Raw genomic sequence first — 21,550 nt, 5'->3', positions numbered from 1 at the left:
CAATTGACTGAAACACACCTAGAAAAAAAATGGCCCAGAGGATCCTGATTGTGGTCCAACAATCACTGTCAGTCACCCTTTACCATGCAGTTGAGCACTCTGACAGGATTTTCCCCCTCAGTTCTGTGTCACAGGGGAGTGGAAATGGCCAGTTACAGTAACATGAGCTCTAGGTTCTGTGTTGTTTTGGCAGTTTGGTTTTGGCAGTGGAAAATGAGGGCTCCTTCTCCACCAATAAAAGTACCAGCAACACGTGTGCTATCCCAGATTTACTGGGACACCACCAAGAACAACACTGACTATTTCATTTTGAAGTATTTTCCAGGAATAGGTGTAAAACTAGTAAGTAGTGTTCTCTATGTGAAATGTGTCAAGGACATGTTTAGTGCATTAGTTGAAAAAACTATTTTTATAATTTGTGTATTTGTTCTTGATTGTTTGATGTTATGGCTTGTTAGACATCCTAGACAAATCTGTTTACTTGTGTGGATTCTTGAGTATGATTCTCTCTGAATTTTGAGGAATGTGTGTACTATATTTTTTTCTCCCATGTGGGGGAGTTCTGTTTTTTGTACTTCTCACATATTCTTGCTTGGAATTTAACATTAGCTTGGCTTTGGGAAAATGATATCGCTGTAGCCTTGCAATGAGTCTACATGTGATGGCGTTGGTACATGGCAGAGATAACCAGAGAACAGTTAAGGAATGCTGCTGTCCTACCTGGTAAATGCTAGGGATTGTGCCTCGTCTTGGTAAACATAAGAACTGAAAGAAAGTCTTTTTTTCCAACCCTGTAAAATGGTGGAGGGCTGTGTTCTATATAAGGAAATCCTAGAGATTTCTGAGTGATGTGGTGTCATCTTTTTGCTGAGATGGAAGATTCAGTAGTTCTTTGTATGGTATGGTTGATACCCAAACACTCATACAAGAAATTTTACCATTAGATATCCATTTATTTGCTTCTTCAGGTTTTGGGTTTTAAGAATTCATCATCTTTGTAGAAATAAAAAGGCTATTCTCTAATCAGTAGCTTTCAAACTTTTGGCCTCTGGACTCCTTTTTACTCTCTTAAAAATTACTGAGGATCCCAAAGTGCTTTTGTTTATGCAGCTTATATATTGATATTTGCCATATTAGAAATTATGACAAAAATTTGCTAGACTCATTTATTCCATCAAAAATGACATCATAAACACATGTTAAATGAAACCTTTCCTATTAAAAATGACTTTTCCAAAACTAAAAAAAAGAAAAAGAAATCAGTGAAAATGGTGACTGTCTTAGTCCTCTCAAGCTGCCATAACAAAATACCACAGACTGGGTGGCTTAAACAACAAAAATTTCTTTTCTAACAGTTCTGGAGGCTGGAAGCCTACGATCAAGGTGCCAACTTAGTCGGGTTCTGATAAGGACTCTCTTTTTGGCTTGCAGATGGCCACCTTCTGACTGTGTCCTCCTGTGCCTTTTCTTGGTGTGTGTTCATGTAGAAAAAAAAATCTCTCCTCTTCTTATTAGGTCACCAGTTCCATCAGATTAGGACACCCCTTTATGACCTCAATTAACCTTAATTGCTTCCCCAAATTCCTATCTCCAAATATAGTCACATTGAGGGTTAGAGTTGTAACATATGAATTTTGTGGGATGCAATTCAGTCTAGGTCAGTGATATTATTTTATATTGTTATAAATCTTTAAAACCCTTAATAGAATATAGCTGCGATCTTCTATCTGCTTCTGGATTTAGTCACTTGTGTTGTTTTGGTTGAAGGAATTGAAGAAAATTTAGCCCCATACAGATGTGTAGATGAAAAAGGAGTATTTTAACAGCATTTTCAAATAATAATGAATATTCTTCTTTGATATTATACTATACAAACACTGAACAAGTAGTAATTTCTTAAAGGTTAGTGGCAGAGTAGAATCTGAAATCCTATTCATGAACTCTACTCTGTTGTATTAAAATCTGTTTGCCTGTCTTGTACCTTGAAAAAATATGTAATTTAGCAAAGCATTCAGTGGTCATTTGGGAAAGAATGATTCATTGAATTTTCTAGTTCTTCTAAATAGTAACACATTTTATGATGCATTTTTGCTTTTTTGTGAGTCAGAGTCTCACTCTGTTACCCAGGCTGGAGTGCAGTGGCATGGTCATGGCCATCGCAACCTCGACCTGCTGGGCTCAGGTGATCTCTCTGTTTTAGCCTTCCAAGTAGCTGGAACTACAGGCATGTGCTACGACGCCTGGCTAATTTTTGAATTTATTGTGGAGATGTGGTCTCGTCATGTTGCCCAGGCCAGTCTCTAACTGGTGGGCTCGGGCAATCCTCTCACCTTTGCCTCCCAAAGTGCTGGGATTACAGGCTTGAGCCACTGCGCCTGGCTAAGAATGCAAAATTTTTAGTCATGTTGATTATTATCACCCCCAATCTGATTAGAAGTCTTTAAGTATTGGGAAGCTAAATACAAGTTTTCCAAAATTCTCATTTGTTTGGAAGCTCAATTTTGTCATTGGCTTCAATAATTGTCAGTTTTTCTTTAAAGTTAAAGGCTCATTTAGTTCATTTTCAAGAAAATATCTGTTAAGTATATAAGTCTGTATAACTATAGAGTGTCATTCTTTCAAATAATAAGAAGAACATGGCTAGTTCATCTTATAACTGGAATAATCACAAAAGTGCTTTTTCTCTAGAAAGCCAGACTTCAATATACAGCAGTAGTGCTTTATGCAGACTTCTCATTTCATCTTATAGAATATATGATATTTTAAGAAAAAAAAATTTTTTTTGAGTCAGGGTCTTATTCTGTCACCTAATCTGAAATGCAGTGGCACATTCACAGCTCACTGTAGCCTTGACTTCCTGGTCTTGGGCAATTCTTCCACTTCAGTTTCCCAAGTAGCTGGGACTACAGGCACACGCCACAATTCCTAGCTAATTTTTTTCTTTTGGTAGAGTTGGGGTCTCACTGTGCTACCTTGATTGGTCTCAAACTCCTGGGCTCTAGCAATCCTTCCACCTTGGCCTCCCAAAGTGCTGGGATTGCAGGCATGGGTCACCACACCTGGCCTCATTTCTTCATATAGAATATTACAAAGATGTGTATTCTAAGGTTGAGGTGTAATAAAATACTTTTTACTGTTCCATCAAGGATATTCTAAAGTGAAACTGGCTTAAAAAAAAATAATAACTGAGATTGCAGGCTATTGGCTGTAATGAATACAATGATTGCTAAAATAATTTGGTGCCACTGTCTTGACGTATGCTAGGGAATTAGCAGTTTTATTCACTCACCATTGATTTTGTACCACCAGTGCAAGTGCCAACTTGTGAAAAAGACAAGTAATATCTTAGTATTATTATAAAAATAATTTTGACCTTATAAATCTCGCAAAAGCGCCTCAGGGACCCTTGGTATTTGAGGACCATATTGTAAGAACTGATACCCACATCCTTTATCTACTATCATCTTGGACTGGGTGGAAATGATTCTATTTGGCTAAGAGCAAGGTCTTTCTGATTAAGAACCAGAATTGATATTAGGGAAAGTTTGGAGAAGAGCAAAGAAGAAAATAGAGGAGATGTTAATGAGAGTAAAGAGTGAGCAGTGGACAAGCTGCAGGCATTTGCCTGTTGCTAACCTGAGGTCTTTGACCTGCCTTCAAGGGCTCTGAATTCATGGCACATCTTTATTTGATTTTATTGGTTATGATTTGGTGTGTGGAGAGCATGGATTAACAACTGCCTCCTGAGCGAGTCCCAAGATCTGTGATGAAAATGCTGCGGGCTTTGAACAGCTCCAGCCATGTGCCCTTGCTGTGGTTTAGAGGACATGTGATAGTCCCTAGAGATGTGTCAGTGTGTCCCCTCCCTCACCTGGCTTGACCTAATTGGATGTGCTCAAAAAACGAAGGTGTGAAGAGAAATGATTGAAAATAAAGAACAGTGTGTTAGACTTTCTTCTACTTTTAGGGGTCCAAATGGTAAGTCATCTCAGAGATGATTGAAGGCCTTTCTCATTTAGTCCTCATGTCACTATTTAAATGCCATTCTCTCTCAAAGAGGTAGAGGGTATTTTGGCTTTCTAGTGGGAATGGAAGTGTGTTCTGTCTTCTCCCAATAGACAGAACCAATAGGCTGTCTATCAATATAGCTATATAGGTAAGAGAATACATTATGGGAGTTGGTTCATGCAGTAATAGAAGTGAAGAAGTGACATGACATGTGTCTGCAGGCTGGAGACCAGAAAAGCTAGGGGTGTAATTCAGTCCAAGTCTGAAGGCCTGAGAACCAAGAGCTGATGGTAGAAGTCATGGAATCTGAAGCCTGAGAACCAGGATCTACAATGTCCAAGGACAAGGGAAGATGGGTATCAGAGCTCAAGAAGAGAGAGATTTCACCCTTCCTCCAGATTCTCTCTTTTTGTTCTATATGGGCTTTCAGTGGATTGGAAATACCCACCTGCACCGATAAGGTTCTTCATTACTCACCCTCACAAACACCCAGAAATATTTTACCAGCTATTTGGATGTCCCTCTACTCACTTAAGTTGACATAAAATTAACCATGACAAGTAGCCTTGAAAGAATCTGTATTTGTCCTTCTTAATGACCAGGAGATATGGGTCTTACATTGAAGCCAGAGAGAGTCAAGTCAGACATTAAGAATATTTCTGAAAGATATCACTTATAACATTTTATATTGGACAGCCTTACTCTGTAAAATTTAATGAAATAGTCCTTTTTTAGGGAGTGATAAAAATACACTTCTCATTTAGGATAGGATGTGTCAGTGAGTTGTCCTTTGGGGATTTTACAAGCCTTATGCTTCTGTGCCTGAGTTCTTCACTCAGCACAGCAAACTATATGCGTGGAAAGTAAAACAGTCATCTGGATGTTTCGTGTGCTTGCTGCCAAACATCTGGATATTTGAAAACATCTGGAAAAGTGACTGAATTTTTACAAGGGTGTTTAGCATTATGTGGATGAAATCTTGGGCTCATAACTGGATGTCTCCCAGTCCAAGATTGACATTAAAGTTTTACTTATGAAGAAGGAGTGTTGACTAGGTTGTAGAATACGTTTAGTTGCTTAGCTTTCATTAGTTTTTGTTTTGGTGGAGTGAGATAAGGTTGTTTAGTTTCTGAGCATTTCAGCTAGATGAACATTTCTGCCTTTAAATCCCAAGGAGACTTGAGAACCAATAACAGGTCGGAGTGATTTATTCTGTCACGGCGCCATTTAGTGTATGTGTATGCAATGTTCAGTCACTTCAAGGGGGAAAACAAATAGACCCCTGTCGACTACAGAACACCCCAGAAAAGTGGTTTTGTCAGGCCATTATGGCATCAGTAACCCTCAGACTGCTGGTGCTCTCAATGGAGGGTAAAAGATGCTTTTTACCTAAGACTAACTATGAAATAACTGTTTTCTTCATGAGGCCCTGAAAAGAAAACGGAACTTTTGTTTTCAGGCAGGCCCTGAGAAGGGTAGTCTAATCAGTCATAATAGAGTTTGCCTCTAAAACGGTGCCTTCCTGCAGGGAGCCTTGCAGATCACAGGGACCTATTGTGAGAAGAGAAAAAGAAAGTATTGAGGCAGGCGCCAGGCAACAGGGCAAGAAGGAAACACTTAAGCAAGGGGCTTTTAATTTTTATATAACTAACCCAGAAGCATATTTTATAGCCATCTCATAAGAGTTGGGCTTCAATCTGACTGCAGACTTTGTGTGGTGCCCTGGGAGCTGTTGCTGGGGAAAGCCAGAGACTGTCACTGACCTTGGAAGGGGACAGAAGTGGCTGAAGGTCTGGAGTGTGTTCATTTCAACATCTGGCTGGCAAGATAATATTCTTTATTGCAAGGCTTTTGTGAAACCATCTTCTCTCTGCTATTTGTCTTTAGGGAAATCATCCCGTAACCCCTGCCCACCCTTTGAGACACTTTAAACCATAGCTTTCCTTGCATCCAGGGTCACAGATTTATCCAAATAGTTTGGGACACTATTCAGAAATGTTCTTCACAGATGTTGGAGAACATCGTTGTGTTGTTTTTTGGCAGAAGTTGTGCTTTTACTTTAATCTTCCTTTAAATGAAAATGAATCTTGCCTATCCTGGGAGTGGCCCACCTCATCTGGGTTAGGGCGGGATTTATCAGCTTTGCAAGTAGGAGTGAACCAGATGGGATGAGATAGTGGTTTGGCCTTAGTGTTTGGTACTCTGGGTCTGTGCAGCCTAGTATATCTCTCTGAATTTATTTGTGTGGGGCTTCCACGCCAGTAGTTTAGGAATATCATGTTATTTTGCCATGCTTGATTAGAATTTTTGAGCTTCAAGATACTGAAAGGACCTTTGAAAGTTTTTATTAGCATTGAAAACTTTTTTCTTAAAAAATCTTAGCAGACAACTCAGTGTAAGAAAGCAGATCTGGATAGGTGAGAGTGGAAGTCCAAAGAACCTTGCTTCTTATGCTTTCTCTTTCCCTGCCTAAACCCCTGACTTTTGGAGATACCACCCCTGCCCCAAAGTTTCATAACCCTTAAGGCTTCTTATCCTTTAATTTCTCTGTAACCCTTATGGTTTCTTAAAACATGGCTTGCAAACCAGCAATATAATCTAAGGCTCTCAAATGGATGGAGGTGAAAACTGAAGCCCAGAGATGTTCACTGAGTTGTTCAAGCTAACAGCGGAGTAGTGGCCAAGCTGTGACTTATAACCCAGGTTTTATAGTCCCATTTAACGTGCCACTTTCTGCCCTCTAAGCCCTTCACCCTCATCAGTGTTGGAGTGACAAGGAACAAAGAGGGTTGCTTGTGTTAGGCAGTACCTCCCAGGGATGGGCAAATTGGTGACTGTGTTAGCTCTATCTATGATCCAGGACTGAGCTTGATCGCTTTCACTTTACACAGTGTTAATCAGGGCTGGACATTCATTCGTGTGAGACTGGTTTATGAGTGATTTATAATGAAGATGCCTCTGAGTTGACAGAAGACTAAGTGCTTTTCCAAAGCATATGTTTGATTTGTCTTCTGGTTGACTTAATTTCTGGTAGCCCTGGCTGCCAGTGATGGAAGACTCCTGATAGAGTAAACCAGGAGTCCAGTGCCCAGAAGGGCTCCTTTTCCAGTCTGCTTGCTCTGCTCATTCCTTCTGTAGCTTTTAAACTTTCTCCACACCCCACCTACTCCAGTGGCTACTTACTATTGATATGGGAAACTGGTCAAAGCTGGTGGGAGAACCCAGAAATACCAGTGAATATAAAAGTCAAGAATGACACATTTCAGCTGTGAGAGTACAAGTTTTCTATTTCCAAGTTTAAGCATCATAGATCGTCTAGCCTTTGTTGGCAGATGGAAGTTATATGCAGCAATATATAACGTGCAGTAACACATACATGCAAATATGCTCCTGGTTCTTATAAATGTTTTGATGAAGCCCTTGAGAGCATTCCTGTGTAGGCCCATGTATGGATTCTGAAAATAACTGAAAATCAGTGTCTCGTTCCTTTCATCCTCACCAACTTTCTAAAAGGAGGCCAGTTCAAAGGAGAAAAGAGGCATGTTCCACCGTGATGGTCCTATTTTAACCAGTGTGTGAGGGTGGTCCAGATGTGAACAGTATGAACTAAGACTACTTTCCTTTGATGTGGGACACAACTTTTACCAACCTTCCCCAAGCATATATTCCCATTTCCTGTGGGATTGTAGTATACACTTGTTTAATGATTGCTAAAGTAATCCAGAAACAAATGTGAATCTGGCTTGCATGCTTCCCTTTCTTCATCAGAAACAAAGGGGGGGCCCTGGAACCCGTGCTGTTCCTACAGAACATGCCAGAAAGTACCACTCTGAGTTCATTAGTTGAGATTGGCAGCAGAGCAATCTAAACCTTTATATAGAGGGGCTTGGTAGAGCTGTTAGTAGGGGGTCCTTCAAGTCCTTATAGTGAATGAGGAGAGCAGTCACTCAGATTCTTTCAAAGCCTGCATCTGGGTTGGCAACCTGTCATTTTCTGCATTTGAATTCTTTTCTCCAAGTTCACAGCAGCTATAAGTAGGAAGATATGTAAGTCCATTATTTTTGAAGATTAAAGGTATTTCTCTGTTCCATAGCACACATGTTCTCAACAGGGATTTGTCTGTTGACAGAATGAGGGATTTCTAAAGAAACACATATATACATATATTCAAGGCTCTTTGTAACATCGATTTCAGTCCTGTCTACAAGGCTAGTACAATGTTTTTTTGGATCTTTACTGGCTATGAAATTAATCTAGCATTGCTTGTTCTGGAGTTGATGCTCTCTGTTTTTATTAACAGGTTGTGAGTAGTTTGTTTTGTTGCTGTCCACATGTGCTTTCTCAGCCATTTAGAACCTGTTTTCTCTAAGACCCTGTATGCATCCCCTGACTAATTTGTGAGTCACCTTATTATTCATTATACCTATGCAGGGGCAGTGGGCCAATTCCTGCTACATTCCTATAATACCCAGTTATAGTAACTGTGTTTCTTTATTTGTGTTGCTTGGTTAGAAGTTGAAATACTGGAAATTTAATTATCTAGTTCACCAGTTTATAATTGTTAGTCAAAAAGACTGAGGGTTTTAATCAGTTAGTCTGATATTATATGAGCCACTGGTTCCCAAATGCTGGTCCAACAAGTACTCAGCACAGATTTCTAGGCCCGTATGTGGAGATTCCTATTCAGTATATCTCAAAATTGACTACAGGAATCTGCTACTTTCAGAGGTTCTACGGGAAGATTCTGACGCATGGATGTCAAGTATATCACAATATGATGACTGTGGTTTTTAAAATGATAATGTTGTTCATCTCTGTGGTGTCTCAGATAATTCTTAAAAGGAATACATTTATCTGGACATTCTGGGCTATGTGAGAGAGTAAACGTCAGGCTGGCTGTTGTGGATTTGGTTTCAGCCTTGATTCTGCCACTCTGTGTTGACCTTTAATGTCTGTCAGTCCCATTCATAAATTGAGGGCATCAGATTGTCCAAGGCACTTTTCACCTTTCTAACATTCTTTGATTTGAAGAGCTTTGCCTTCCTGGGAATTGTTCTGGTCATCACTGTTCATCAATATAGCTGTTGCCTCTTTTAGTTTAGTGAGTACCTACCCACTCAGCAGAACATTATTCACAGTCTACTTCTCAGGAGAGTGGGTAGCTGTCCTCAGATTCAATATAGCCTATCTTCCTTTTCTCCTTCTGCCACTACTGGCTTCCTGAAACATGACTGAAGGAAACCATTCTCCTGGGAAACAAGTTCTTATACTGGGGTTTCTACTAAAGAAAATTCAAGTTGTAATTCTGACCTTTCCAATGAAAAAAGGCTTGGCATTTTTTACTCACAGGGCCCTCTTTACAGGCAAGGGTTGCTTGTCCCCTTGGACACAATATGTGGCTGATGTCATAGTCTAGGGACCTGGGCCTGTACTCTCTCACCCCCTTCAACAAACCTTTTGTTTCCAGGAACTTGCTGCATGTTCTCTGGAGGGGATGTTGAGAGTAAGGGCAGAACATGATATCCTCTTAGAACTTTGGTTCTCCACCATTGTAGAGTATCAGAACGTCACTCCAGCCCTGCCTGAGTTTCATTGATTCAGACCCTTTAGGGTAGAATTGGACAGTTGTGGTTTTTTAAAGGCTTTGCTTTAGATTTTTCCTTCCAGAGCCTCTTCTCCTTCTTCCAGGCTGGGCCCTGCTCTGTTCCTCTGCCTTCTGAAATTATTTTTTGTTAAGGCAGATATAAATAAGTAGAGAGTAGTTATGAGAATACAGTCATCTGTGATCTGAATCTGTTGGGAATATTAAGTTGTTCGTAAGGCCCTTAGAGGTTGAGGGCTATTTACCTTAACATTCCCAGCAGGCATTTTAGAGACAAAAGCTGCCACTAAGGATTTGCTCCTGGTGCTCATCTATAGTGGTCTAATGATTCTTGTTTTAACTCTAAAACATGGTAGAGAACAGGAAGTCATTAACTCATTTATGAAGTAAATTTTAATAGATGTCTTCTACTTAGTGCAGTTCAACAAACGTGAGTAGTTACAATGTGCTAAGCATTCCAGTATGATCTAGATGCTGAGGATGTAGCAGTGAACAAACAGACAACATTCCTGTCTTTGTGTGATTTTCCCTTCACCAAACTATATATATATGTTCAAGTGGAATTTAATATGCATGAATTAAATGACTGCATTATGAAATAACACTTTAGAGGAATTCTTGAGGATTAACCTGAGTATCCCTAAGATCACAAATGGAATCAGAAAATTTAGAGTTTAGTATGTGAAACTTGGATTAAATTTGCAAAATGTTAATCCAGGGACTGTGTCTTCCCAATGCAACATGTAGTCTAGAGGTGGTTCACGTAAATATTTTCTGAAGGTGAAATGAATAAACCAGTGGGTGTCGTAGGACTTTGCTCCCCAAAAAGGCAGCCAGGGGTGTTGACAGAATTAAAATTCATCCTTTGACTTTAGAAATAAGTCCCCAGAGAGTTATTATTTGATATAAATCTTTCTTTGACTCTGCTTTTAACTTCATGTATTTAATTCCGTGTATATGCAAATACCTTGGAGCCCTGTAGTTCCGTATTTTATCTGTTTATTTCATCTCATCAATGAAAGCATGAATTTGAGCTGAATGCATGTGTTTCTGGCCTCTGGGGTGCTGCTTCACATACTACTGCACATTTCTCTACTCATCGTAGATGGGTTAATAGAGCTTCCCACCGTGTCTACTTCTGTGTTGTAATTTATGCACTAAACTTTTTAAAAAAATTCAGTTGGACATAATGTGAACATTTTGAATCTACTTTTCAAGGAGTTTAAATAGTAAATTATTCAAATTGTTCAGCATGTCTTTTGTTTTTCCTTTTCACAAAAGGAAAACTGTGGTCAGTTTTTTTTTTTTAACCATGAACTACATTCTTGGATTCTGAATGCGTGCCCGAAAATTGGTGAGACTGGAAAGACAGCCAATGAAAGAAAAACACATATGATATGGATTTCAAAATATCAAGAGAATATGCACAAGAAAATAAGGATCAGCTTTTGGCCCAGCTCATGTGGCTATTTGTGAATTGAACTATCTTAGAAGAGAAGTAAATAGTGTATGAGAGCAAAAAAGATAGATATTCTGGAAATAATTATTAAGCTGAAATTTCTGCATCTAATTTTGGAATGCTTATGTTTAGAAAGTCATGCATACAATGAAAATGTGTGTTTCAGGTTTGCGGAGAAAAACAGCGCTTTGAGAAGTTGATGGAACATTTCAGGAATGAAGACAATAACATAGATTTTATGGTAAGTTATTTTAGTACTATGTTCAATAAAGCAAACCTCAATTCCAGCATTTTTTTCCTAAGTCCATAGACACACCCCTGCATACATACATATGTGTATATGTTACAAAAGGGCAGAAAACTGAGTTTACAGGCTATAGATCCAGTCTAGAATGTCCCTCCTAATCTGTATTTTTCCCTTTGTGGGATTGATTTCTAGTTTAACTCATGACAAACAACAGTAGAGGCCAAAAGTACTGATTATCTATAGCAGAGAAAAGTGGAAGCCACACAGTTGGGAAAAGGAGGTAAGTGCCTGGTATAGATGCCTGCAGTTGCCAACTTTAGCTGTCAGAGGCACTGCCGAAGATTCCTTAAGGTAGGAGGAATCTTGACCTTTTTTCAGGTCCTAGCCAGCACCCTTCTTCAGACTATATCCTCAAAGATAGAAATGACTGTACATATCTCCCAAATTAATAGGCAGCCATGTTCTCCCCCCCCCACCATTCTCTTTCCTGCTTTGGTAATTCTGTGAGGGCACCATCCTACCACAGATTTCCTTGGCAAGTTGGATCATATACAAGAGCACATCCACAGCAATCTCGTCATTCTGGAAGAAGAACAGTAAAATGAGATTAGGCACTTCTGAATTCACATAGCTAAATCTTTATCCTAGACTGAAGATAGAATCTACATAGTAAATTTATTGAGGCATTTTTACCCTTGAGTGCACCTAGATCTGCGGGTGTTGACCTCATCCAATTGCCCTAGGGAACTTCTGGACCCAGCAGATTCTTCCCTGGGTTTAATTCCCTAGATCACTTGTAGCCTGAAGCAGATATCCAATTGGTTCTTAACACTGCTAAGCCTGTGCTTAGGATGCCAAGCAAAGCTTTCATTTGAATTGCCTCAGTGACTGTAGAACATGAAACATAGCTTTGCAGATATCTAACCTTTTATGGGAATTTTTTTTTTTCTGAGTTCTCAAATTTTATATGCATCCTAGCCCTCAGCCCCTTCCAAAATCAGCAAGAAAGATGAAATACTTTATAGAGAAGCTTTTCTGTTCCATAAAGCTTGTTATTTGCTTTTGAAAAGGTAACAAATATATGTGAAACAAGGAATACTTTTACATTGACTTTTAAATTCTTGTTATTAGAATTTTTTTGAGAAGGGAAAGCTAATGATGGCCCTGGGATAAATATGTAAAAGAGGTCTGTGCCTTGCCTCACATTACCAGTTTTTTTTTTTTTTTTTTTTTTGTCCTGTGCTTTGTTAGGGGAACTTACTCATTCTGTTAGAGCTAAGGTTGCAAACTGGAGGCTCCCAGACTGAAATCAACCTCTACAGACTTGTGAGTTTAGTCTGACAGTTATACCCTCCATTAAAAAAATTGTAGATATTATGCATAAAAATACAGATGTCCAATTTTCTTGAAGCCTAAAAATATTTGATAACACTGTGCCTCTGTTCCTGGAGCGTATCAGCTGCCAGATCCAAGTTTCTCCTGTTCCTTTCATCTAAAAATGTCCTCTCCAGTTTGTCATAGTCCACATCATTCCCTATTATACAACACATGGCCCACCTCACTTGTTTATGATGCCTGCTAGATCTCCCTGCCGTTTGAGCTTCTGCTGAAATTATAACTATATTAAACCCTTTAACAGCTTCATTGTCCATATACAAACTAGAGCCTCTTTCCTGTCAGTTCATTCACTCACACATATAGCCATTGATGTTCCTTATTTAAAAGCTGCTAATATACAAGTACTAAGTGCTAGATGCATGTGTCACCTACAAATAGTTCACTCTTAGGCATGTCATAAAACTCAGTAGATCATTGAGACCTGTTTTCAGAAGAGAATTGGAAAGATGCCAGAATCCAGCCACATTTTCCCTCCAGAAACTACCTTTGGAATGCATAAGATTATACAACCTCTCAAATAGCATATTCCTCACAAAATATAATGTAAACTCTTCTAATGTAGTATGAGGCATTTTTCTCCTTTTGTTATATTTTGTTTTTTGTGGACAAGAGAAGAATCAAAAACTGATAAAGTCTTTTTTAAAGCTTATTTGACTATAGAGCCTGAGGTAATTTTTTTGTGAGTTGTAGTAGAGTCCCCCTGTAAATGAGAATTTACACGTCTCCCAAATGTGTCCAATGCTTGACATATATTGAAAGAAGACTCTAACTTGATTTTTTTTTTTAATTAAAAAGGTAAAGGAAATTGGGCTTGGGAAGAGAGGAAGAAGAAGGTGGTTCTCAGAATAAGTGTGAATCTGAGTCCCCCAGTAACTTTACATACTTGCTGGGGACTCTGCTGGGCCATAGCCATAGAAGGAAAGCATTAGTAAGATACTTTCACCATAAATAGACTGTCATTATTGAAGGCAAAATAGATCTGTTAAACTCTATTGGATTATTTACCGGACTGGATTTCTCTGTAGTGGGTATCAGGGCCACTGATGCAGTGGTGAGGAGAAAGCAGTAAATTCAAAGCTCTGATGGAATGGAAACTGGTTGATTGTATGAAAAGGTCAGTAAAAAATCTGTTACTTTCCCATTGGTATGGTGTACAGAGAATTTTTAGAAGTGATTACTTTGAGGTGAGATCGTGAGTGATTTCAATGTTCTTCTTTGTAATGATTTTCACATTTTGGGTGATACACCTGTAATAATTTGTACAGTTTTTTCCTGTATACCAGTATGACTTTCTAAGAACAGCTTTACTGAGCTATCATTAACATACTATCTAATTTACCCATTTAAAGTTAGCAATTCTAACAGTCAAAACCTAGGAACAACCCGTATGTTTTTCAACCAGTGAAAAGTTAAAGAAACTATAATACAGCCATACCATGGAATATCACTCAGCAATATAAAGAGGAATAGATTCTTGATACACATGACTTGGAATTGCCAGGAAATTATTATGAGTGAAACAAGACAATCCCAAAGGGTTACTTACTACATGATTCCATTTATATAACTTTTAAAAAAATTTTGGAGATGTGGAGTGCAATTTGGGATTAGGTATGTAAATAGTCATTGAACAGGTAAAGTTGGGGCCTCCCGTTAGTACCAACTATATAACATTTTTTTTTTTTTTGAGTTGGAGTCTCACTCCATTGCCCAGTTTGGAGTGCAGTAGCATGCTCACAGCCACCCCACGTCAACCTGCTGGGTTCTGGTGATCCTTCCACCACAGCCTTCCAAGTAGACAGAACTACAGGCGTGTACTACCATGCCTGGCTAATTTTTAATTTATTGTAGAGACGAGGTCTTGCCAAGTTGCCCAGGCTGGTCTCGAACCCTTGAGCTTAGGCAATCCACTGACCTTGGCCTCCCAAAGTGCTGGGATTACAGGCTGAGACACCAAACCCAGCCTATAACATTTTAAAATGACAACCTTTTAGAAACTTTAGATCAGATTAATGGTCATCAGGGGTTAAGATGGAAGGATGGGGGCATGGGAAGGAAGCAGGTGTGGTTAATAAAAGATCAAAGCGAGGGATCCTTATGGGGATGGAACTATTCAGTATCTTGACTGTCAGTTGATGCACAAAACTACATGTGTGATAAAATTATATGACACTAATTACATATACACACATACAACTACATATAAAGCTGGGGAAATATGAGTAAGATCAGTGGATTGTGCCATTGTCAATATTCTGAATGTGATATGGTACTGCTGTTTAATATGTTATCATTGGGGGGGATACTGGGTGAAAGGTATGAGGGATTTCTTTGTATTATATCTTAAAACTGCATGTGAATGCGTACTATCTCAATAAAATTTCTTATTTAAAATAAAAAAATTAGCAATTCAATGTCTAGTATAATCACAGGGTTGTGCAACCGTTACCACATTTAACCCATTGGCAATTTCATTTCAGGTGGCTTCTATGCAGTTTATTAATATAGTAGTCCATTCGGTAGAAGACATGAATTTCAGAGTTCACCTCCAGTATGAGTTTACCAAATTAGGCCTGGATGAATACTTGGATGTGAGTATAGCTGTAATCTGTAATCTTTGGCTTCAATGTAAGGATTGATTTACTGCCTATCCTCAAAGGTACACTTCCATAGTGGCTAGAGAATGCTTAGAGCTCTATGCAGTCAACTACTGTTGTGCTAGTTAAAAGGAACTGATCTGAAATGATGCAATCTGCCCGAGAAGCTAGATTTCTGCAGACCTCCTGGGACCCAAGGCTGTCTTCTGCCAGGCCTTTTAGTACAGGAGTCAGATAACCTCTTGCAGCTTTCTTCTTCTCTAAGCTCTGTCTGGGTCAAGTCTCTTCGCATCCTTCATCTGGGCTGTTGGGCAATTTGCATTCCTGGTTACTCTGGAAACCCCATCTGGGCAGGGAAAATCAAACCAAGACTGCCAAAGAATGATGAGTAAATGCTTGGAGCATAAAAAAATAATGAGGAAAGGGACACTAGAGACTTCCTCCTGAAGTTGTTAAATTCTGCTTAAAGTATTTGTGGCTTTAGAAGTTCCACTTTTACATCTTGGGAGAAGGGGGTTTTAAAGTTTCTCTTTTTCTTGCTCCCTGCAGAAGAGCTAAGAAACAGAAAGTTGATGTGAAAATCATTAAAGGACTTGAGTAGCTGTGTCTGTACAAGATGTGCCCTTGTCCTTTGACTTTTAGGCAGTTTTGTTTTCCCTTTCAGATAGAAATGGTCTAGTTGAATTTGGGAAGCTACTAATGATAGGGCAAGAATTGTTGACCTCAGTTTCAAGGTTGTTTCTAGCTATGAAGAAGATAAAAGTACTTTCATTGGAGGATCCAGAGTTCAGGGGCCCCTCTTCATCAGGGTTAGAGCCAGGGGATTATACAGACTGTATCCTCAGTTTACTGGAAGAGAGAGTCACTGAGTTGGTTACTCACAACCTAATGGCCTTACTAGTCTGACTGGGCTACCTTTGAATAGACTGGCCTAATGTTGTCTAATGACTACTCAGGGAGACATAATAGATTTCCATTAAAGAGTCGTTTGAATTATTTTCCTATTTATTTAAAGACACAATGATGTCATTGTAGAATATTATATTGAAAGCCTTTGTCCTGCTTTGAGATCAAAGTTTGTCTCTGCTTTTTCCTCCTATGCTCTGACAGTAGCAGTATTTAAATAAAAATTAAATGCACAGATTTCTGGTGGTGGTCTGGGTTCAGTTTTGTGATGTCTGAGCAGAGCTTTCTTTAGACTCTGGATTATAATGGCAGGTAGTAACATATCAGTGAACACCTGTTATTCATTGTGAATCCTGTGAAAAATCCATTTAAGCTGCTTCTCCATTTTTTTGATCCTTTGCTTTTATTCAGAAACCTTTTTCAGTTCTGGCTTCTAAACTGAGAACAGACTCTCTTCAGAACAAGCTAAATTATAGAATTTTAGATTAGAACTCGGAAAACATCCATTTTCCTAAGAATTTATGTAGCATGGAATTTCTCTTAAAATTAAAAAATTTTTTTCAAAACTATTTCTTTAGCTTTGTGGTATGTTAGTCCTGGACCTTAATTGATATAGATGGTTAAAAGTGTCTTACTATAAGCATATGATATATAAATGCTGCATAGTTTTCAAAAACTCAGCCTTGTAAATAGCCAATAAATGTTGATTGGGATCATCCATGTACCAGGTGTTTTTCCAGTCACTCATCTCTTCTGAGATAGTCATGACTTATGTTATTTATAGGGAAGACTTGCTAACTTGACCTTTAGTTCACCTAACAGGTAGCTGATCCCTGTTAGTATGCCTAGTTTGGGATGTAGTTAACCGGGGAAAGCTTTCTGATCTGTGTTTTGTTCGTGTTGCACACTGACTTAGGAAGTGACTCATGGAGGGTGGGCTCCAGCAATTTGTGCTAAGTAACTCTTACCAGTGTCTCCCTCATTCTGGTTTTTAGAAGCTGAAACACACTGAGAGCGACAAGCTGCAGGTCCAGATCCAGGCCTACCTGGACAATGTGTTTGATGTAGGAGCCCTGCTGGAAGATGCTGAAACAAAGAATGCGGCCTTGGAGAGGGTGGAAGAACTAGAAGAAAACATCTCTCATGTAACTACATCTCCCCCCAAAAAAAAGTTTTTTCAAGTTTCAAATGGGTGCAAAATATTATTAATGTTAGCTTTTATGGTAGTAAAGGATTTGGAGTATAGGAATGAACTATAGCCTAGGATAGAGAGCCATCGAGAGCTGTTCAAAAAAGGCTGATGTGTTGTGTAAAATGAGGTAGAACTTGTTGCTTTGGCTCACTTACCTGCTCAGTTTCTGTGGAGTTGTGATCTCAGCGACAGGCATAGGGGAATTCAGTGATTGGCAGTATTTAAACAATTAGAGGGAAATGAAACGTGAGGATGTGGTCTGTGGTAAAGAAATCACCTCTGAAAGTGAACTACCTTCTTGTCAAATATGTCCACACAAGCTCATGGACTGAATTAGCTAGTGACTCCGTGTTGCATGTCTGAATGTTCCTGTCTTACAGTTTCTCGAGTTCTAAGTAGATTCAACAACAGACATTTTCAAGGAAATCAGCATGCTTCCTGTATATCCTCTTCTTGAAGAAGAGTGGCCTCTTAGTATATTGTCTACTATGTATCAGGGCAGGGGCTCATTTTTCTTTGAGATATTTTTCTTGCCACAGACCAATTTGAGTATGAGTCTAAAGGTCGCTAGAGGTTGTTCTTTCATTCATTCATTTAACAAATATTTCACTGTTGAAAGAATGAAGAGAAAAATGGCACTTCTCAAAATCCAAGGCATTGTGAAGACTGCATTCTTTTGATGAATTCTGATGGAAACTTTCCCTGATTTTGAAATGAAGTGTCTCCTTTTAGAGGAATATTATTTTCTCCTTTGGCCAGTCCATTTATTTTCCTCCACATTTTCTTTTCAAGAGTACTGCATGTGCTTAATTACCTTCACCTTTTCCCAAGGCTCTGAAAATAGGAATCTTCATGGCTGTGGGTAAGCCAAGTTGGTGAACCAAAAACCATCCCTTTGTAAGCACTGTAGTGATCTAGTCGGCATCCACTTATAAAGAGAATTGACAGACCCAATGTATCTTCCCTTAAAAGATTTGTATTCTGTTCTGAACCTGATCAGTGTAAATCTCCAGTCTTCCTCCTTACCTTGCCTCCCTGATTTCCATTACTTGTGGTCAACTTCAGAGGGATGTTAGAAATCAGAAGTTGCTCAGTTTTAGAGCTTAATGTGAAAAGGAACTATTGAACCCATGGCTTACCCTGTCTTCTCTTGGAGCCCTGACCAACATTGCATGACCATACTTGTATATCCACTTTTGTAGCATGCTAGTTGTTTATTTGAACTGCCTCTCCAAGTAACTTCTGTTATTATGCTATATTATTGTTTTATTGCTATGCATCTGGCTACCTAGAATGACAGAGCCAAGCTTTCTGGATCCATACTTTTCAAAAGCCTGATGGCCCTTTGTCAGGTGTGAGGGAGGTTGACTTGCCCTCCACCCTCTCCTGCTTCTCCTCTACCCTCACTAGCCTGTTAGAAATGAAGGTGAGCACACTGTATATGTTGAGACACTAAGGAGCTGACATATGGGTTTTATTAACAACCATGTATAAGCTATTAATTCCTGGTAGAGACAAATATGTATTTAGAACCGTATTATGAATATGAACATTTCCAGAAAACAGCTTGTGGAACACATGCAGAACTCTGATGGGCCCGAATGAGCTTGGAGCTATGCTTTTTGAGAACTGAGGGCCTGACCAGAATGATCCTGTGTGGTGACACAACTTCCTTTTCAACATTTTACAGTTATCTGAAAAACTGCAAGACACAGAGAATGAAGCCATGTCCAAGATCGTGGAATTGGAAAAGCAGCTCATGCAGAGAAACAAGGAGCTGGATGTTGTTCGAGTAAGTGTGATGATGACAGCTGCCCAGATGGGCATTGCAGGGACTGCACTCCAGCTTTAGTCTAGTTGAACATGGAATGCATTCATTTCAGAGGAATGCATTGATGCAGCATATTTATTAGAACCATCTCAGAGCTGATAGACAAATGAAAAGTACACATAGTTAGAGTATGTATACACATGTGTGTGCAATCAAATACTGGGGCTTCAGTATTTCCTTATCACAGATTTTGGGAGCAACAATATTTTCCCATCTGGAGGAGGCTGAGTTGATTCTGTGGATCACCCATTTGGTTGGAAATAAAAACACAGCATGGGTTTAATTCGTGCCACTTATTTATTTTTATTAGGACTTGGGTTTCTTTGTATTTCTTTGCTTTGCTTCCACTCAAAACCAGATTTGGTAGTTGCTGTGGAAACAGTAAAATCACAACACAGGCTGGGCCTAATGGTACTCACCAAAAAAAGGGGAGAAAAAGGCAAACCAAGGCCAATCCATTTTATTATCAGATAATCCCAGCTATTTTATTTGGCCTTAATGTTGTTTACCTTACGTGTAGGTATTTATGGAGTGCCATCCAGGTTCTTAAAATTGTACAGAACATAAAAACATCAAAATGGTTGCGGGGCTTTCAGGCAAATGGCTTGCCTTTGCACCACTGTTAATGAAATGGCACATTTTATGTGATGGTTATCATGTCCGTGTGTATTGCCTGATATCCTGATGTGTCCTATAGTTCCATCTAGGAAATTTATTTTCTGGCACAGCATTGAGATGCAGTTGTAGCATATGGACTCAATTCAAGTTCAGACTCTTAGATTATGAATAATAGACAGGGTGTGAAGAATGTTTCCCTGCCTGCTGGAGGTTTGTGGTGAGAGATCACATGTACAAGGCCCAGCAAGTAGGTTCAGTTCCATAAAACCCTTTCACTGGAACCTCTGTGGGCCCCCTATAAAAGGAAGCAGGACAGCTTTTGAATTGAAAATTGTAACTTTTTTGTTTCTGCTAAAAACCTAGAGAGAAATAAGTAATTAGTGGAGAGAAGCTTTGGCCTATTTTGTTAACTGCTTTACCAGAGGGAAAATGTTCCAACACTCACTGTCCTGAGCTTGGTCAAGGGGGCATTGTGAGGGCCAGAGAAAGCCATTCAGGAATAGGCAGGCCCTGGTTACTCACGAGTAGATTATTCCATGCTTTGCAGATTTTTAATCCCAGTCTGACTTCTGTCCAAGTCTGGTTTAGGGCCCTTTTGTCTATTGTTAGCTGATATGTGTATCTAGGAGTTACAAATGAATTTTAAAACAAGAGAAAGGAAAACATGCTGCACTACCAGAATACCCTCCGGAGATTCCAAAGTCAGCTCCTGGGCTCCTCAGTGCTGTTTCTTTCCACCTGCAGGGAAAATTGAGTTAGCTGTATTTATGAGATGTCGAGAACTTCATTAACAGTAACAGTTGCTAGAATAATGTCATATGCATTACTAGCATACAATTAATAATTAATGGGACTTTATAGATTCTGGCTCAGTTCCATAGAACTCCCATTTGCATGAGTATCCTTCTATCTTTTTTTCTTTTTTCTTTTTACTTTCTTTATTTTCAGTTTGCCAATCCAATGGCAATAAGTCTGAACGTTGTTTGAAGACAAACTCTTGTCTTTGGACTTTTTTGCAGGAAATCTACAAAGATGCAAATACCCAAGTTCATACATTAAGAAAAATGGTCAAAGAAAAAGAAGAAGCCATTCAAAGACAGTCTACTCTGGAAAAAAAGATTCATGAGCTAGAGAAACAAGGGACCATTAAAATTCAGAAGAAAGGGGATGGGGACATCGCCATATTGCCAGTTGTGGCTTCTGGCACATTGTCCACAGGGTCAGAAGTGGTAGTGGGTAGCTCTGTGGGGCCAGCAATGGGGGGTGCCTCCTCAGGACCCTTGCCCCCTCCTCCGCCACCACTACCTCCACCATCAGACACACCTGAAGCAGGTAAGAGCCTTGGCGGAGAATTAAGGCAGGATTGGTATTTTTGTATTTCTTCTTTTGCCAATTGTCTATTTGTGTTCTTTGCTTTTGTTGGCGTGTTTTTTTGCTAGTTGTTTTTGAGAACTATTTACATTTTGGGATTAAGGTTTTAAATCTTTATTTTACATATGTTGAAATGTTTTCCCCATTTGCCATTGAGGATATTTTATGGTTTTTGAAAATAGTCCTTTGGCCTTTCAAGTGTTTTGTTTTCAGATATGCACATGTCTTATTGCAGGAAAGACATCCCCCTGTTTTCAAAGTTCATTTGTTTCTGTTCTCTTTGCTAGTGCAAAATGGTCCAGTAACACCTCCGATGCCTCC

At 39.2% G+C, this 21,550-nt stretch overlaps 1 protein-coding gene across 1 annotated transcript in view; it reads left to right on the top strand.

The window, feature by feature from the left end:
• The window catches only part of FMNL2 (formin like 2), a 144,578-nt gene that overhangs the window by 96,754 nt on the left and 26,274 nt on the right, over nt 1-21,550 (top strand). Inside the window, 6 exon segments of the mRNA XM_021719068.1 lie at nt 11,236-11,310; nt 15,195-15,305; nt 17,213-17,362; nt 19,100-19,201; nt 20,878-21,190; nt 21,517-21,550. Coding sequence (XP_021574743.1) covers nt 11,236-11,310; nt 15,195-15,305; nt 17,213-17,362; nt 19,100-19,201; nt 20,878-21,190; nt 21,517-21,550 — 785 coding nt within the window.

Source organism: Carlito syrichta, unplaced genomic scaffold, assembly GCF_000164805.1.
Source record: "Carlito syrichta isolate Samal-C Ts95f unplaced genomic scaffold, Tarsius_syrichta-2.0.1 Scaffold314111, whole genome shotgun sequence".
Lineage (NCBI taxonomy): Eukaryota > Metazoa > Chordata > Mammalia > Primates > Tarsiidae > Carlito > Carlito syrichta.
The sequence above is the reverse complement of the archived record's forward strand: the minus strand, read 5'-3'. Positions and strand labels throughout refer to the sequence as shown.